General features: G+C 36.6%; 1 protein-coding gene across 1 annotated transcript; it reads right to left on the reverse strand.

Moving 5' to 3' along the window:
• Nucleotides 1-18,792: 18,792 nt before the first annotated feature.
• Nucleotides 18,793-19,820, reverse strand: LOC121208007 (uncharacterized). The gene is made up of 2 exons (XM_041078536.1): nucleotides 19,513-19,820; nucleotides 18,793-19,177 (listed from the first exon to the last, which is right to left on the reverse strand). The coding sequence occupies exons 1-2, from the start codon at nucleotides 19,818-19,820 to the stop codon at nucleotides 18,793-18,795; spliced, it is 693 nt and encodes a 230-aa protein (XP_040934470.1).
• Nucleotides 19,821-20,094: the final 274 nt, after the last annotated feature.

Consider the following 20,094-nt stretch of genomic DNA (forward strand, 5'->3'; position numbering starts at 1 on the left):
AATAATAATGAAGGGATTGAGTATTTTAGTAAATTGACCATTTTAGTTATAGTGGTTGGTGTTGACTTGGTTATTTTTGAAATTGTTAATTTTTTAAAGGTTATTTTAGGAATTAGATAATAAACTAAATAAAACAAAAGATGAAAATCTATCATCTTTTTCATATTTTTCTTTGCTTGGTCGAATATCATTGTTGGGAGAACTCCAAGCTTTGCTTTGGGATTAAGTCTTTGCATGTAAGTTATTTCTTACCCGTTTTTTTTGTTTTTTTTTTTATGTTTTTGTGATTTTTGTATTAATATCTATCTAGTTTATGGATTAATTTGTGAAATTGTTAAAGTTTAGAAAAATTACCATTGATGTTCTTGAAGTATTCTTGATGCTTGTTCTTGAGCATGAAGCTTGATGATAATTTTGATCTAATTTATAAAGTGATTTTTAGTAAATCTCATGATTAGGGATTAAATTGAAAATAAATTAAAATAGACATAGTTTGTCTTGATAAATTTAGAATTATAGGGCTATTTTAGAATGGTTAAAAATTGGGTTCAATGGGTTTAAAGTTTAATTATGTGAAATAAGTTTGTTTTGGTCTTAAGAACCAAATTGAATAAAATGTAAATGTTTGGGGTCTAATGTGCAAAATTGTAAATAGGAAGTTATATGCATTAAATTGAATAGTATATGAAATTGAGGCTAATAATTGAAATAAATTATATCATAGATCAAGTATAAGTAGATAATCGATGAAAAGGGAAAGTAGTTGAATAGTCCTTGAATCTTTGTCATTACTGCAGTTTAGCCCTGGTAAGTTCATTCGATTTGTTTTGATATATTTTACAATATGAATTGAGTGAGAATTTTGTTGTTGACTGTTAAATTAAATATTTCGATGTTAAATTAGTATGAATGGAAATAATAAACTGTTGGACCTTGATTTAGCAGTAATATCTCTTGAGCCGATAAACATAGGATGGAGTATGATTGACATGCCAATAGGTTATAGTGCGCACAGTATGGGATTGATTTGAGATGAGATGATGATTCCTAACCTGTGATTTTACACTTAATATACCGAAGTCAGGTATATTTTGTAGACTATCGCGATATATTACAATATTTCTGGCATGTTACCGAGGCCGAATGTAAAGCCTTTGGTCTTGGCACTTAATGCCGAGGCGTGTTTTTGGATTAATGTTAGCCTACGGGCTAGGCACTTGGTGCCAAGGCGTGTTATCGGTGGGATTGGCTCTTTTGAGCATTTGGTGCGTTTCGGATGGATAACTATGTACTCATATTTGTATATCGTTCATCAGGAAATGTTTCTTGTGTTAAATGTCTTGTTGTTGAATTGTTGAAAGATTATTCATGAATCTCCTGATAGAATGTGGCTTGATAGTGAATGATCTCGTACTTGTTTATGTATAAACTCACCTATTGTGGATTGTGGTTGAAAAGAGACTCTGACTTTTATTCTTGTTATTAAAATTGTTATATTTAATTTAGTAAGCTTTATCGTTTTAACCGTTGAACTTACTAAGCTCTAGTGAACCTTACTCATTTATTTTTTGTTCATTGTAGATAAAGTTTTGTAGAGTCGGGCGATCGAATCAACTTGAAGACCACAATATCCAGATACATTTTGGTAGATTTTTATATGTTTATCTTGGGTTATATGGCATGTAATAGGTGTTTTTGTATATGTTTAGATACTTATTACAAATGTTATGTTTTAAGCTTGGTATAAGCTTACTTGTGTATGTGCCTTTAATATTGGTGTGAATATGTTCATATAAAGTTGTTTTGGTTATGTGATATAAACCTTATTTAAGTGTTTGAATCATGGTATGAATGAATGTGAATGATTAAGAAGAAATGATAAGTTTGACATGATTTTTATGTATGAAGTTATGAGTTTGAATGCAAATTAATTGATGTGTCATGTGAATTGAGGTTGATAATTGAATTGTGGTGTCAATGAGGACACATTGGTTAGGCACTTAGGTTAATTGTTTTGGCATGTTTTAGGCTTGTTTAAATGTGTTTTTGAAGTATGAAAATGGTTGGTTTTGATTTGGCTTGGAACTTAAGTGTTGGATGAAAGTTTTACATTATTTTTGAAGCTTTTTAAGGTGCACACGGCCTAGGCTATGCCACACAATTGTGGCTTATTAATTTTTAGGTGTAGGATGTTCTACACGGTCAAAGTTAGTTACACAGTCTGGCCACACGACCGTGTGACCCCTGTTTTCAAAATTTTCAATTTTTTGTATATTTTTATGTTTTATGTGCTAATTGCATCTTTATTTTGAGTATGATCCTACTAATTTGGATTATTTTATGGTGTTTTATCTTTTAGGGACTAAATTGAAGGCAAAAGTAAATTTAAAGGCGAAAAGTGTGAATTTGGAGATAAAGTAGGCCAACATGCAAAGTAAGAGAGAAGTGATGCTGAAATGCAAAATGTGGAAGACTTTAGGGGCCAAAATGCAAAAGAAGGGATTTTATATCACAAGACTTTATTTAATGTTTAATTATATTAGGATAATTATTAGGATAATTATTTAGATTTAAATTTAAAATTTATTTTTATTTATCTTTAATTATCTTTAATTATCTTTATTTATTTGTATTTATCTTTGAGAATTTAATTAGGAATAGGTTAGGTTTCTTAGTACTATAAATAGGGGATGAAGTGATACAAATTTTGTCCATCTTTTGCTGTAACACTCTCTCCCCCATAAATTTAGTCTTTTTGTTCTTATCATATTTCAATAAAAAATTTTACCTTTCCATTATTTTTTATTTTTCTCCAAAAATCATGAGCGACTAAATCTAATCTAGCCGAAGGTTGTTGAAATTCCTTAAAAAGGTTCATGAGGCTTAGAATCCACGCCTAGCCTTCTCAACAGAGTATTCATCCCTTCTTCGCATTACGGGGTTGACGCTACCGTCCATATCCCTTAATAGGTGATCTTTTCAACTTGTGCAAGGAACGGCCGTTTTGTACGCTTTGGGAAGGTTGCACAGTCAGTTCGTTGGCTTTCTGCATCAGAAGTTGGCGAGTCCAAGAGACAAAATGGCGTGGTATTCGCCGTTGGGAAGTGATGATCTAGGAGAAGATAGTCCCACAAAAGCAATTATTAGTTATGTAACGACCCGAATTTTTACAGTTATCGGAAAAGTATATCTTCGGGCCTCCGTTTCTAAAAAATGGATTCGTAAATATTTATTAAAAATATTTACGAAGTTAATTGAGTAGTTAATTAGAGTTTAATTAAGTGAATTTAGTTTAATTAAGGATAATTGGATAAAAGGATTAAAATGAATATAGGGTGAAAGTTTAATTATAGAATAAATAAAATTAAAGGGGCTAAATAAGCAAATAAGCCAAAATGAGTGCCAAGTGTGTGGCAAAAATAAAATACAAGTGTAACAAATATTATACATACATTTGTAATACATGTATGTATTTACTTATTATTTAAGTAAATATTAATGTATTTATTATTATTAAATTGATAATATATGATGAATAAATTAAATAAAGACAAATGTGTGAATATGATTTGATAAAGTGTATTAATAAAAATACATACACTTGTAATACATGTATTTGATATTAAATATATATTTATTATTTATAAAATATATTTATTAATTAAATAATTATATTATATGATTTTTATGTGATGAATAAATAAAAGAATGACAAATGTATGGTGATACATGGATACATATGTATTAATAATATACACATGTATAAAAGTATTATTTATTATATAAATATATCATTAGATTATATATATATAACATAAGTGAAAAAAAAGGAATGAAATAAAAGAAAGAAAGAAACAGAATAAGGAACGAAACAGAGAAGGAAGGAAGGAAAGAAAGGAAAGAGAAGAAAAAGGGAAAATCCAAGGTTTGAAGCTTGGAAGTTTAATAGGTAAGTCAATTTAGCCCTTTTTACTTAGTTTTGATGTTTTGGAAGCTATAGAACAAGGTTTTGATGAAATTAATTTGATATTTTGAAAGTGATTAGATTTCTAAATATGGTTCATGTTGAATAAATTGAAGAATTAGGGGTTAAATTGATAGAAATTCAAGTTAGAAATGAAATAATGATTGAATTGTAAAGTAATTCATAAGTTTTATACTTTAGGGACTAAATAGAAAGAATTTTGAAATTATGGTTTTATGGTGAAATTAGAGTATTGAAATTAGTCTAAAGTGGAAGTTGAATGAAAATATTTAGTTAAATGTGAAGAATAAAAGTTAGTTTCGGTTTAGAGACTAAATTGGAATTTAGGCAAAAGATGAATAAAAATTGAAATATTCCAAATGAAAATTGAATGGTAGTGTATTGATAATATTTAATTAATTTCCGTAGCTAGCATTGTGCCGGAAATCTCAACTAGGCAAGGAAAAGACAAAGCCGACGAGGGATAACTCGAAAATTACAGTTTGTATTTCTATAATCCGAACTTAGTTATTGATTGTTATATTTTTATTTAAAATATATGTCAAATGTTAAGGTAAGAATTATTGTGTTTTATGATTAAAATGGATTAATTGGTATATGTTAAATTTATTGAATTTATATATATATATATATGATATGGTATTAAACATGAATGTATGTTATATTGAAAAATATATTGATTTGGGAAAATGATGAAATTGATATGAAAATATATGATTATTGTGAAATTTGAACATTTGTTAATGTAAAGTGAATTGAAATATATTGAATTGAAAATATATATGATTAACTGAAATATGTACTGACTAAAACGGAAAGTTTACCGTAAAACCCAATTAACAGTATCGGGCTAGTCGGATATAGTTGGCATGCCATAGGATTGGAAGTGTTCAGGGATATTCCGACTGTGTGTCGATGCGACACTATTTATGTCGACTACTGTTACTGTTTCGGATTCGTTCTGAAGAGGTACTACGTACTTGATTGTTACTGTTACTGTTCCGGATTTGTTCCGATGAGGTACTTTGTGTACCGCTACTATTACTGTTACTGTTACTAACACAGTGTAATCTGGCTCCAGCCGATGAAACACTGTGTACTATCCCCGGTGTGTGGTTTGGATCCGTGTATTCGTCCAGGTCATGTTAATAGGGGTAAATAAAAGTATTAAAGACTGAATGCTACTGAATAATTAACTGTTACTGAATAAATGATAATTATTGAATGACTGATTATTACTGATGACTGACTGATACTGAACAATAAAGATCAATCGATCGTTACTAGAGAATATTGACTGTTATTGAAGTGAAATAGTATAGAATATTGAATGAAAAGTGAATAATATTGTTATTCAAGTGAATTGTAAAGAAATGTTGAAAACTGATTATCAAAGAATAATTGATTATTACTGAATGATGATGATAAAATATTGATATTAAAAAATATTGACTGATATAGAGATTGGAATAAAACAGATTACTGATTGAAAAGTAAATAGTTGATTATTACTTAATCATATTGAACAATTAAACTATTGTGTTTATTATATGATTTTTAAGTAAATGTTATATTATTAAGTGTTTGGATTATAGAAATACCATTGAGTTCATACTCAGCGTACGGTTTTTTTCTGTGCGCATGTTAGGTTAAAGACAAACTGTCGAATCAGCATCCTAGGCCGATCCCGAACTCAATAAGGTAAAACATTTAATTGTTGATAATGTCATGTACCTAGGATGTCTTAGGTGTGTTATATTATATTGTGATTGTAATAGTGAAATAAGTAAATTGATAATTGATAATGATACATGATAAGTGTTTAAAGTTAAATATTGGATAATATATAAAATGTGTTTGAATTGGTTTAGTATTGGTATTTGTATTGGTTGTGGTTTGAAATTTGCAGGGTTGGATAGTAAAGTGTGAAATGCTCATTATTGAGTCTACATGGCCTGGCACACAGGCGTGTGACCAGACCGTGTGAGACACACGGCTTGCACATGGGTATGTTGTTAGGCCGTGTGTCCCTTGCACCTAAGATGCTACAAAACAGATTGCCACACGGGCGTGTGTCTTGGCCGTGTGAAATCAATTTATTCGTAAGCTACAAGTCAGAGAGCTCCACGGGTAGAGGACACGAGCGTGTCACGGAGACACGTGCATGTCTCCTAGGCCATACGGGTGTGCGGTACTGTTCATAAAGAAAAAATTTTGAAATATTAAGAAAAATTCGTAGTGATTCTAAATTAGCCCCGAATTAATTTTACTGTTCATATTAGACCGTGAGGGCCCATTAAAGGGATGACATCTTAAAATTATAATGAGTGTGAACATTTATTTTTAATTAATGTCTGTATTGTACTGTACTGAATGGTAATGTCTCGTAACCTTGTTCCGGCAACTGTATAAGATTAGGGGATGTTACAAGCTAGAGTCAGGTTCTGCCAAATCTTAAATCTAAATTCTTGGAGCTAGTGGTCCTAGACGTCCATTTCCACTATAACTGGCTTACTCTGCTTGAGAAAGATCACTTAAAATCCAAGGATTGGACCCAAGGCGAATCGAGACAACCAGAGGCTAGAATCTCACCACATAAGATACTCTCTCTCTGTTTATTTTTATATTCTCTATTTTAATTTATTTAATTTCACAATTTCTATGCAACTTTAAATTCTATTTTTAATTTATTTTTCCAGATCAAAACTTTTAATTCTGTTTTTATTTTTTATTTTTTTAGGAACACAGGTTTTCTTGGGCATGATTTTGCCTAGGATTTCGAGAAACAAGTATTCGTGGAGTCCGGTCCCTGAGGATTTGACCTTACTTCCCCTTTATTGTTCTTTTTCATTATTTTGTAGGAAATAGGATATTTTTGGTGCTCTCAATGACCGCATCACCCCTGTTTCCAAAATTTTCAAATTTTTGTATATTTTTATGTTTTGATTTAAATTAGTCCCAAATTGTTCCCAAACTATTTTTAGGGCCCCGTAAGCTTGATCTTATAAACTATTGAATGTTATCATTTATTTTAATATTTCTGTTTCTGTTTAATGATGAATTTCCTAATTTGTACAATAATGCTCCGTAACCCTAATTTGGCGAGGGAAACGGGTTTATTTGCAATCGAGGTGATCTTTGCGTCTGTTAAAGGAGATTTCGCTTCTGAGCTCAAAACAATATCAAAAACATATTTATTTCTATACTTCTTACTTTTATTTAATTTGTTGTTTTGCATGTTAAATATAAGTTTAGGAATTATTATATTTAGATCCATGAGTAGCTAATTTTTGGGGGGAGATTAATGAATGGATGTGTGAATAATTACTAAATGAATGATGGTTGAATTCCGAATTAGTTGGCTTAACGTATGTGTGATTAAACCCTAGGAAGTGACACTCATAGGAAGTAATTTAGGATAAACAAGATCGAGAGATACGTTTACTGAGTACCTCATAATTTATCCCGGTCAAAAAAGTGAAGTCGAGAGGTAACCGTGTATTGGTCTGTCGAAACCATCATTCGATTAAAAAATTTTAATATTTTAAATTTGATGAAAATACGAGGGGGATCGACTTTTTGGAAAATAGAAATAAGGGAGTCGCCACCGATCCTTTTGTTTTGGTGTGATCGGATCACCTAAGAATTTGATTATTTTAATAAAACACTTTTGGTTTACTAAAACAACGATTCTGGTCTACGAAAATATGAGAAAATGGGCTCGGGAGTCGATTACTTATGAGGAAGGATTAGCACCCTCATTACGCCCAAAATTGGTACCAAATCGATTAAATATTGTCCTTATGTCTAAAATTAAAAAAACGTTTTTGAAATGTGGTTCTTGTTAATAACATTTGAATAACCCGAGTTGGTTGCTAAAAATCTTCTTGTTTCGACATCCGAAAGTTTATAATTTGAAAATCATATAAGGATGCTCAACTATTTAGTCCAACGAAAAATCGAAACCCAGCACAGTAGGGTACGATTCATCGAATTTCCAAACATTGACCATTGCTTTACCTTATAAAATACGTGTGAAATTCCAAGGAGATATTCGATTATTTTGGACAAATAAGAAAGCGCAACCCAACACGATAGGGCACGATTCTGAAATCGCGAAATATTGAACATCATCTTCGTTTTTAGGTATATTCTTTATAAAAACATGAGTGAGAACATAAAGGAATATTTGATCGTTTTGAACAAACGAGAAATCACAACCCAGCACGATAGGGCATGGTTCTCGAATTGTCAAACATCGAATATTGCCTTCGTTTTAAAAATTTTTAGAAGATATGAATGGAATTTTGAAGGGAAGCCTGGTTATTTTAAGCAAACGCAAAATTGCAACCCAACACGTTAGGGCACGATTCCACGAATTGCTAAATATCGAACTTCGTCTTCGTTTTGAAAAATTTTTGAATGAATAATTATAGAGCTAGTTGAAGACATGTTAATTCGATTTGAAATAAAATGAAATTAACCATAAAATTTGGGTTTTTAGAGAACCACCTTTCAAAAATCAAGTGAAACGATGATATGGGGTAAAGGCACATATGGTGATACGATGCTTAATGAATAAGAGTATTGATTGAATAGCAGAATAAGCAATTAATCTAAAAATTGTGACCTAATTTCGATCATGTATGAATAATAATTAACAAGATGGATACCATGCAAGGAATGTATATGTATATATATAAAACAACCAATAAAGTATATGCAAAACAAAATGGAATTTAGAAGTCGAAGTGGTGTAAGATTAACAAACTCATGCTATATAAGTTGACAAGCTTGAATAAAAACTTGGAACACACATAACTATTGAAATAGATACTAGAAAATGAAAGTTTGAATTAAATCGTATGTAAAATGATTAAAACACAAATTCATTTAAAAGTTGCCAAAGTATGATAATTTAGATAAAATATGATGCAAAATAATGCTAAAGAATGCACAAAATAAATTTATGAAACATATGTATATGCAAGTTTAAAAAAAAAAGGGGCATGAGTTTAATAAGAAGACATATATAAAATTTTAAAATAGTCTAAGAGTTATGTGCATACCCTTATATCATAATATTTAGATAATAAGCTATATGTAAAACACAAAAATAATATGATATATAAATACAATCAAAAATAATAATTTTATAAGTATACAAAAAAGAAGTTTCCAAGAATTATTTCATATATATAGAGAATATTTAATAAATCATAAAACGAAAAGTATTTTAAAATAGGAAGTCTATTAGGGTAATAAACATATTAATATATAAATATATGTGTCTAAAAGTAAGTACATGCAAATTCATAGATAAGGTATATACATGCTTAATAATGTGTATGAATCAAATACATGTACTAATATAAATGGAAACAAAATAACTTAAATCCTATGTGAAACATATATAAAACATATTTGAATAATAAAATAAATATATTGACATGCAAAGATATATATAGAGTCAAAAGCCATTATGTATAAAAATAGATAATCATTATTATAATATATACATACATATATAATAATATAAATGAAACAAATATTTAAAATGTATAAAACATGATGTTAACATTGTTAAGAGAAAACAATTTATAACAATGGAATAGCCATGACCTAAAATTAAAAAATAATTAATTAAGAACACATAAAAGGGCTATGAACTAAAGGACTTAATCAAAATTAAACTAAAACAAGAGGGGAAAATTAAGAAAGTGGAACAAATGAAAAAAAGGGACCAATGCACGAGGCGCGATAATGCAGAAGGATCTAAACTGGAAATATACCGATCCTCACAATGCAGCATTAAAACGCGGACTAAATTACAAACACGCACAAATTGTAAAGCCAAATTAAAAAGAAGGAAAATGAAATAAATAAGGCCACATTGAATGCCCATACAAAAAGGGAGGGCCTATAGCGAAATTACCCCCTCTCCGCCAGAATGCGCGGGTCATAGGGGCTGGGAATCGGGTCGACCGGGTCTTATATACACGGCACCGTTTTGGAGCCATTGACACAAGCCCAAACGGTACCGTTTTTGGTTGCTTAAAAGGGGCTCCAAAGTCACACCATCTGGCTTAAGTAATGAAGAAAGGGGAACCCTAGCATTTTTTGCGTCGTTCAGCCCCTGTCCTGTTCTCAAATATGGTGAATAGCGCTTCGATGGTGCCCTTTTTGCGCCCTTGTTTCGTTTCCCGCGCCATGGTCTGCGAATTTTGGCCTTGGAATCCTCTCACCCTTCGATGTCGACAAAGATGGCGGATTCCAGTGGCTCGCATGTGAAGGTAAGTCCCTTTTTTCTTTACTTTATTTACTCTCGAGTAATAAAGAAGAACACAAGACAAAGAACAAGTAAAAGAAAAGGAACGCCTGCAAATCTAAATCGGAAACATCACCTTCGAATCTTGGTAGCCTTTTCTTTGTATTCAATATGCAAATAGTGTCTGTTTGTATTGCGTTTTCAAACGTGTCCTTTATTACAAGGTTAAAATCTGGCTTTATAGCCAGAAAGAAAGAGGAAAAATAAATTAAAATACAACATTTTCTTTGTTTTGTTTTTTTTCACTGCTGTGTTTGCCTTATTCGTTTACAGGTACAGAGTACGGGGTACGGGCGTAGCGCCAGGAGGCTAGGGTGTATAGAGCTGTCGACGTGGCTGTTGGAGGCGTAGAGGCTGAGTTGTACGGCGCCTGAAGGCTGCTGGGGTTGCTGCGGCGCAAGCCAAGGCTACTAGGGTTTCTGCCTTGGCTTTTGTTTTAGACCTTGGGCCTATTGGGCCGTCCGAGTTTTGGGTTAAGGTTTTACACTTAGGCTGGTTAGCTTGTATTGGGTATGGGCTTAGCTATTGGACTGTGGTTTTTTTTTTTTATTATTTATTTATTTATTTTATATATAGGTTTGGGATTTTTTAGCGGGCCCGGGCTAAAATTGGTCACTACAGCTGCCCCTCTTTGCTCATTGTCGTGTAACGAGAATAGGGCAAAGACTATAAATGGGCCAATTTTGCCGGGACCCGCTGAGTCTCGACTTCTTGGCGTTTCTTTTCTTCAAGTAGCTTCAATAAGCTCCACTGCAACTTCAGGGAGACATGGTTCGTGTGTTTTCATCCTTCTATACTGAAACTTCAGAGAGTTAAGGATTGTGACTTTGGTTTTGCTCCACTGCAACTTTAGGGAGACAAAATTTTGCAATCTTCGGCCTGTTGCCCTACTGCTTAGGGGGTTAAGGCTCATTTTCTCTGGTCTGCTCCACTGGAGACGAGATCTGCAATCGTCAGCCTACTCCACTACAACTTTAGGGAGCTAGGGTGATAGCTTAAATCTGCTTCACTGCAACTTCAGGAAGCTGAAATTCGTCATCTTCGATTTGCTCTCTGTCAACACAGAGATTCCAAATCTGCTATCTTCGATCTGCTCTCCGTCAATACAGAGATGCCAAATCTGCTATCTTTTATTTGCTCTCCGCCAATATAGAGATGCTAAATCTGCTATCTTTAATCTGCTCTCCGCCAATACAGAGATGCCAAATCTGCGATCTTCGATCTGCTCTTCGCCAATACAGAGATGCCAAATCTGCTATCTTTGATTTGCTCTCCGCCAATACAGAGACGCCAAATCTGCGATCTTCGATCTGCTCTTTGCCAATACAGAGATACCAAATCTGCTATCTTTGATTTGCTCTCCGCCAATACAGAGACACCAAATCTGCTATCTTCAATCTGCTCTCCGCCAATACAGAGATGCCAAATCTGAGATCTTCGATCTGCTCTCTTCCAATACAGAGATGCCAAATCTGCGGGATTTACCAATGTCGCGATACTATCTTCTAAAGACATGACGTGTAATACGGGTTTCCTGTATCTGTGTATGTCAAATAACTAGGATGCTATGATCGAGATGAATCAAGTGTTCCTAACTAAATGAATGATTATGAATGTAGAAATGTTATGAGAGTGATTTCTTTTTAAACACTTAAGGCATCATTGCTCATAACTCGTCCGGGTTCCATCATTGATGTGCTATCGCGTCTTCTTACTTAACCGTTATCTCTGACAGAAAATTTTGAAGAAATAGTCCTAATTTGGATTTCTCTTTTTCCAATATTTTCCAACTTTGAGCCCGGTTAGTCCTGACTAGTGGCCCTGTTTCAGGTCCTTGTACTATTTAGACTTTCCAGAGTAATATGCATAACATCTTTTGTGTGAATATTACATGTTCAAAAATCGCGATTTCAACAAAAATGCTCGAAAGAGATTATCATAATGGACCAATGGAATTTTATTAAGCAAAATTTGATGTGAATACATAGGATAACGATTCTGATAAGGTGCAGAAAAAGGTGCCCCAGATATCGCAGCACGAGTTTCACTATTCTAATTTCTCAAAAGCTCCTTTGAACCAAATGTGTGTTCAGGAGATCCCGTGTATTTTGTTGATGCTCCCAGGTGTAATGTTCTTCTGGCTTGTTGATTTTGGAAGTACAAGACTACCATATGCCCCATATTCAAAATTTGAGCTGCCCGTTTTCGGGTTTTCAACTCAAAAAACCCTTTTGGTTCCAAAGTGCCCTTTGCGGGTTTTCACCTTGGCCTCTCCTTTTTTTTCTTTTTTTAGATTTTAGAGCGCCCTTTGCTGGTTTTCACTCTGGCCTCTTCTTCTTCAGGTAAAATACTTCTTGACCGAATCCAAGTTTACAGGATTGGGCACGTTTCTACCGTCCATCTCGGCTAGGATCAATGCTCCTCCAGAGAAAGCTTTCTTCACCACGTAAGGCCCTTCCCAATTAGGCATCCATTTTCCACGAAAGTCCTTCTATATGGGAAGGATCTTTTTCAAAACCAAGTCTCATTCGTGGAATTCTCTAGGGCGAACCTTTTTGTCATAAGCCCGCATCATTCGCTTTTGGTACATCTGACCATGACGGATAGCTCTTAACCTCTTTTCCTCAATTAGGTTCAATTGATCATATCGAGACTGGATCCACTCGGCTTCTTCTAACTTTAACTCTGATAACACTCGAAGAGACGGGATCTCGACTTCGATTGGCAACACTGCTTCCATTCTGTAGACCAAGGAGAAAGGGGTTGCCCTGGTTGAAGTTCTGACTGACGTTCGATAAGAAAAGAGGGCAAATGGTAACTTCTCATGCCAGTCTCTGTAGGTTTCGGTCATCTTCCCCACGATCTTCTTAATATTTTTATGGGCCGCTTCCACTGCCCCATTCATCTTCGGGCGATACGGCGACGAGTTGTGATGTCTGATCTTGAATTGACTGCAGACTTCTGCTATCGTACTATTGTTCAAGTTTAATGCATTGTCAGATATAATCCTCTCCGGCATTCCATATCGACATATAATCTCCTTTTTCAGAAACTTGCTCACTGCCGACTTGGTCATACTAGCATATGAAGCGGCTTCTACCCACTTGGTGAAGTAGTCAATAACCACGAAGATGAACCGATGCCCATTGGAAGCTTTCAGCGATATCGGCCCAATCACATCTATGCCCCACATAGAGAATGGCCATGGAAAAACTATGACATGCAGCGGTGAAGGAGGCACATGAATTTTGTCTCCGTAGATTTGGCACTTATGACATATCTTAGCGTAATTGATAGAGTCTCCTTCTATGGTGGACCAATAGTACCCGAATCTCATAATTTGTCTGGCCATTGTAAAGCCGTTAGCATGTGTCCCACAGACGCCTTCATGGACTTCTTCCAAAATTTTCTTAGCCTCTACAGCATCTACACATCTTAGTAGCACTTGATCCTTTCTTCTTTTGTATAATATATCCCCATCTAAGACATAGTCGATGGCCAGTCTTCTTAGCGTTCTTTTGTTATTCTCGCTCGCCTAGTCCGGGTATGCACGATTCTTTATGTATTGCAATATATCGTGATACCAAGGGTGGTCATCTCTTTCTTCAACTTCTTCAATATTGTAACAGTGGGCCGGAATTTCATAAATGCTCATCTGGATGGGTTTGACATCTTCTTGTTTGTTTACCTTGATCATGGAGGCTAAAGTAGCCAAAGCATCAGCCATCTGATTTTCGTCTCGTGGAAGGTAGTGGAAGGTGATGTCATCAAACTCTTTAACCAATTCAAGGACCAGTTTTCGACAGTCGATCAACTTGGGGTCTCTGGTTTCCTATTCTCCCTTGAGTTGATAAATCACTAGCGTGGAATCCCTATACAAGTCTAGCACTCTAATCTTGCATTCTATGGCTGCGCGGATACCCATGATGCATGCTTCATATTCCGCCATATTGTTTGTACAATCAAAATCCAATTTACTAGTTAATGGATAATGATCTCCGTTTGGGGATACCAAGATGGCCTCATTCCATTGCCCACAGCATTTGATGCCCCATCGAAGTTCAATGTCCAAGGAAGTTTTTCCAGAGCACCTTCTTTAGCCGTAGCAATACACATTAGGTCTTCATTCGAAAAGTCGAAGTTTAGAGGCTCGTAATCTTCCAAGGCTCTACTGGCCAGAAAATCTGCTATTGCACTTCCTTTTACTGCTTTTTGGTTTACATAGACTATGTCGAATTCAGAAAGCAGAATCTGCCACCGGGCCATCCTTCCATTCAAGGATGTTGACTCCATCATGTACTTTAAAGGGTCCAATTTTGATATGAGCCAAGTGGTGTGATACAACATATACTGCCTCAGCCTTCGGGTTGTCCAAATTAGGGCACAACACAACTTCTCTATCGGCGGGTACCTTGTCTCACATTCTGTGAACTTTTTACTAAGATAATAAATGGCTTTTTCTTTCCTTCCCGACTCGTCATGCTGACCCAATACGCACCCCATGGAATTTTCAAATACTGCCAAGTACAGTATCAACGGCTTATCGGGATTAGGTGGCATCAGCACCAGGGCGTTGGATAAGTACTGTTTGACCTTGTCGAAAGCCCTTTGGCATTCTTCATCCCATTCACCTGGGTTACGTTTCTTGAGGAGGCGAAAGACAAGGTCTCATTTCTTGGTCAATTGTGAAATGAACCGAGCAATGTAATTTAATCTTCCTAAAAAGCCTCGAACTTCTTTCTGAGTGCGCGGCGGGGATAGCTCTTGTATGGCTTTAACTTTGTCTGGATCGATCTCAATCCCTTTCTCACTAACCACGAATCCGAGTAACTTTCCAGACTTAGCTCCGAAGGTACATTTGGCTGGGTTGAGTTTTAGCTGGAACTTCCTCAACCTCAAGAATAGTTTTCTCAGGACTTGTATGTGCTCCTTCTCTGTTCAGGACTTAGCTATCATGTCATCGACATAGACCTCAATTTCTTTATGCATCATGTCGTGAAAAAGGGTTACCATGGCTCTTTGATAAGTTGCCCCCGCATTCTTCAGTCCAAACGGCATCACCTTGTAACAGAACGTACCCCACATGGTTACAAACGTGGTTTTCTCCATATCTTCAGGATGCATCTTAATCTGGTTGTATCCCGAGAAACCATCCATGAACGAAAACAGTGAATGTCCCGCCGTATTGTCCACTAGGGTGTCAATATGAGGTAGTGGGAAATTGTCTTTTGGGCTGGCTTTATTCAAATATCTGTAGTCCACACACATTCGCACTTTTCCATCTTTCTTAGGGACCTGGACGATGTTGGCTACCCAATCTGAGTATCTTACCGTTTTCAGAAATCCAGCGTCAAACTGCTTTCGGACCTCTTTCTTTATTTTTAGCAAGACATCGGCCCTCATTCTTCGGAGTTTTTGCTGAACTGGCTTACACTATTCTTTTATGGGGAGTCGATGCACCACGATGTCAGTGTCCAATCCGGGCATATCTTGGTATGACCACGCGAAAATATCTTTGAATTCTTGAAGTAATCCAATGAAGTTTCGCTTTATCTCTGTAGTGATACATGTTCCGATCTTCACCTCTTGTCCTTCTCCTAAGCTCACAATTTCAACTAATTCTTTGTGAGGTAGGATTTGTTTCTCATCTTGTTCTACCATCCTCAGCAAATCAGGAGATAGGTTACAGCCTTGGTCATCTTCAAAATCTTGAGAATCATCCATACACACATCTTGCTCGAAAGGAAATTCTGAGTCACTAACAGTGTCACTCGTATCATTAATATATGGGGACCTGTTATGAGGACGAAGGCAGATACAAAGAATCAAAAGAATTCGAAACGTTTATTTGCGTGATATGATTATGAATGACAAATGAAAGAGTATGTAAAAGAATGTTTCAAGAATAAAAGAAATCATTTGTATGGTTATAAATGAAATTGAAAGGACGAGATAACATCTGCTCAAAAATGATAATAACCGTACATTTTATTGAAATATCGTTTTTAAACATCAGCCCATTACACAAAAGATTCTTATCACTCCTAGGCTTAGAGCAATAAGTGTGTTTTGGACATTACTCTGTATTCGTTCTAAAAACTACTGGGATCTCTTCTGCAGTCCAGTTGTCCAGAACACTTCCAGGTGTGTAAGGGCCAATGTCCGAGAAACTTTCTCTTCCGGTCTCCTCTTCGTACATGACGTTGATGTCCAAATTTCCAGGCTTTTTTCTATAGCTCCCATCATTGATGTGTCTCTTTCGGGATGGATGATTCCCCCGGACACAAATGTTTTCAATATATGGGGGAATATCATTGGTTCCCACTTGATTTCCTTCCCCGTTAATCTAGCTCTCCTTCTTTCCTACTTCTTTTCTAGCTCCCTTCTCCTTTGTTTCGCGTCTGGCTTAAATCCTAAGTCAAAGCGGTCTCTCTTGTCTTTCAGCATTGGCATTTCAGTTCTTCCTTGTAGATGTCTCCCAAGTCCTTTTCCGGGTAGGGCCCCTTTTCCAAATGTCAGCTGGAGGCTCATCCTCATGGTTTTGGACAATTTTGGCACCGAAATTTTGCTTCCCTCGACGATGAACGTCGCGTTAACAAATTCCAAAGATCGAAATGAGCATTCGATTGCTTCGTCATCTGTCTCCAAATAGGGTGCATTATTGCTCACAGTTGCAATAATATCTTCTTCAGCCTTAATCGTTATCAACCTTCCCTCCGACACCAGCTTCAATTTTTGATGCAACGAGGAAGGCACTGCCCTAGCTAAATGTATCTAGTGCTTTCCCAATAAGCAATTATATGAGGGTTTGATGTCCATTACAAGGAAATCCACCTCATATGTGTTTGGCCCAGTCTGAAGGGGTACCTCGATTCTGCCCATAACCTTTCTCTCCGTGCCATCGAATGGCTTCACGATGTTCTAGCACTCCTTCATGTGAGAGCTGTCTATAGGTAATCTGTTCAGCGTGGTCAATGGCAGGATGTTCAGGGCGGATCCATTGTCAATTAGTACGCCAGGCAGCGTATACCCTTTACAGCGTGTGGTGATATGCAGAGCTTTAGTCGACCCCATGCCCCCGGGTGGTATCTCATCGTCATTAAAGAAGATATAGTTATCGGCACTGATGTTGTTAACCAAGTGGTCCAACTTGTTAACGGAGATATCATTGGGAACATACGTTTCATTCAAGACCTTCATTAGCGCGCTGCGATGGACTTCCGAGCTCAGAAGCAAAGCCAGCACTGAAATGCGGGCTGGTTGTTTGCGTAGCTGTTCCACCACACTGTATTCGCTATGCTTTAGGAATTTTAAAAACTCCTTGGCCTCTTCTTCGTTAACTGGCTCGTTAACAGGTTTGGCTGCTTTTCCTTTCACTTCCTCGACCATCTGGGCTTTCCCTTTTGTGGGTTGTGCCTCCTCATCGTAACGTCTCCCGCTACATGTATAGGATCCCTTGTCTTGATCCCCTCTTGAAGCCTCAATCGGGCTCTCCTTTCCAGGCGTCATCACACTGCAATCATAATCCCATGGGACCTTTTTGCTGTCTTTGTAAGGGAAGATTACAGGTTTTTGGATTATGACCCTCGGTGGCATTTGTACTCCAGCTTTATTATTTTTAGGTCTCGAAATGATCACCACAGGATACGTAGGTGTTCGGTTTTGTGCCGTCGATTCCCCCTCTGATGCGCATATATCTCCCACTACGGGGTTTTTGGCTTCTTCATAAAATTCTATTTCTTTATTGCTCATCATGTTTTGTATTAGGGCCTTGAACTCCACGCAATCTTGGATTTCATGCCCCACTTCGTCGTGAAACGCATAGTAGTTTCTCTTCTTCAAGTTCTTCCCTCGAATCCAACGCGATCAATCCCCTCTTGACCATCTCCATCCATACTCGCCTCAACGGAATCCTGACTTCCGCAACCTCATACTTGGTCTTCTTGTTCAAGCCTTCGTATATCCCATTCACTCCTTGGTCGGTATGATTGGGGAGCGGGTTTTCCACTATATTGAATGTAGCTGGGTCGTCAAATCTCACGATCCTCATCTTAATGAGTCTTTCAACTAATTTTTTAAATGCTGCGCAATTTTCGATAGAGTGCCCAGTGATTCCCGCGTGGTACTCACACTGGGCGTTCACGTCAAACCATTTGGGATACGGGGGCTGCAGTGGCTTCAGGTAGAAAGGGGAGACCACATGAGCATTGAACAGGTTCTGGTACAACTCCCTTTACATCATGGGTATAGGGGTGAATTGTGGTCTTTCTGTGTTCTCCCTCGCGTTGGATTCTTGTCTTACAGAGCTTTGCTGATTGGTGGTCACCGCCTTGGGTTGATTTACGGTGAATGACTTAGGCTGACCTTTGCTAAATGTGCTCGTGTTGTTCACTTCATTGTCTCTTTTCCTCGAGACCGACTTTCTGGTACTTTCTCCGGCTTCTATCTTGCCACTCCTTACAGCATTTTCGATCATTTCTCATGTCATTACTATATCAGAGAAGCTCTTGGTGGCGCTTCCCAACATATGAGTGATAAAAGGAGCCTTCAAGGTATTAATAAAGAGCATCGTTGTCTCCTTTTCTAGAAGTGGTGGCTGAAATTGTATGGCCACCTCTCTCCATCTTTGTGCGTACTGCCTGAAGCTTTCATTCGATTTCTTCTCCATATCCTGGAGAGTGATTCTGTCAGGGGTCATGTCTGTCACATGATTGTATTGCTTCATAAAGGCCTGGGCCAGGTCCTTCCACGAGTTAATCTTAGAGCGATTCAATTGGTTGTACCACTTAGACGCCGCCCCGACCAGACTATCTTGAAAGCAATGGATTAATAACTGATCGTTGTTAACATATCCCGTCATTCGCCTGCAGAACATAGTGATGTGGGCTTCAGGTTAGCTCATTCCATTGTATTTCTCAAATTCGGGCATTTTGAATTTGGGGGAAGGACTAAATCTGGGACCAAACTCAGGTCCTTGGCATCAATCCCTTGATGATGATCCGCGCTTTCAATGGCTTTGAATTTTTCCTCGAGCCATCTGCATCGTTCTTCCAATTGTTTTTGTGAATCCATCATCGCCTTTTCCTCTTCGGCAATTTCATCCAAGTCGGGAACGGGCGGATAGTTCGGGTTGTTGACAAAGTTAGAGCTTGAGTCGGTTTGGAAATTTATCGGTACCGAAGCTCCAGCCTGAACCTACTGGGGCATGATCGTGACAGATGGTTTCGGTAAATTAATCTCGGGCTTCATCAGTACATGCGTCGGAGTGAAGCCAGGGGGGTATTGAGGATCCTCGTTAGTTTCTTCAACTTTGTCCATAGGGCCCTTTCCCTTATCCGTTCCTCCCAACAGCAGTTGGGATAACTGACTCATCATTTCCCTCTGGGACTCCATCATTTGCTCTTTCATCTCTCGCTGAATCTTGGCTAGTTGCTCTTGCATCTGAGACTGCATTTGTTCTTGTATTTCTTTTTGCATCTGCTCCAATTTCTCGAGTCTCTTATCCATTGATTTTTCTTGTTCCGTAGGGGTGTGTGGTTGGTTGGTTTTCGTTGGTTTCCAGGTTACTGAAATAATTTTTAATTAATTAATTAGAAAACTCTTATGGCCTTTTATGCATAATGATATGATGCAAATACGAATGCATGAATGCAAAAGAGGCATCAATTTTTGATTCAATTACCCTTAGAAAGTTTTACTTGAAAATAAAATCTTTTACATAAAGTCGAGTTACAAATAAAATTTCACTCTAACACTTAAAGTCTTAAATTTTTTAAGCAAC

This window comes from Gossypium hirsutum, chromosome A10, assembly GCF_007990345.1.
Source record: "Gossypium hirsutum isolate 1008001.06 chromosome A10, Gossypium_hirsutum_v2.1, whole genome shotgun sequence".
Taxonomy (NCBI): domain Eukaryota; kingdom Viridiplantae; phylum Streptophyta; class Magnoliopsida; order Malvales; family Malvaceae; genus Gossypium; species Gossypium hirsutum.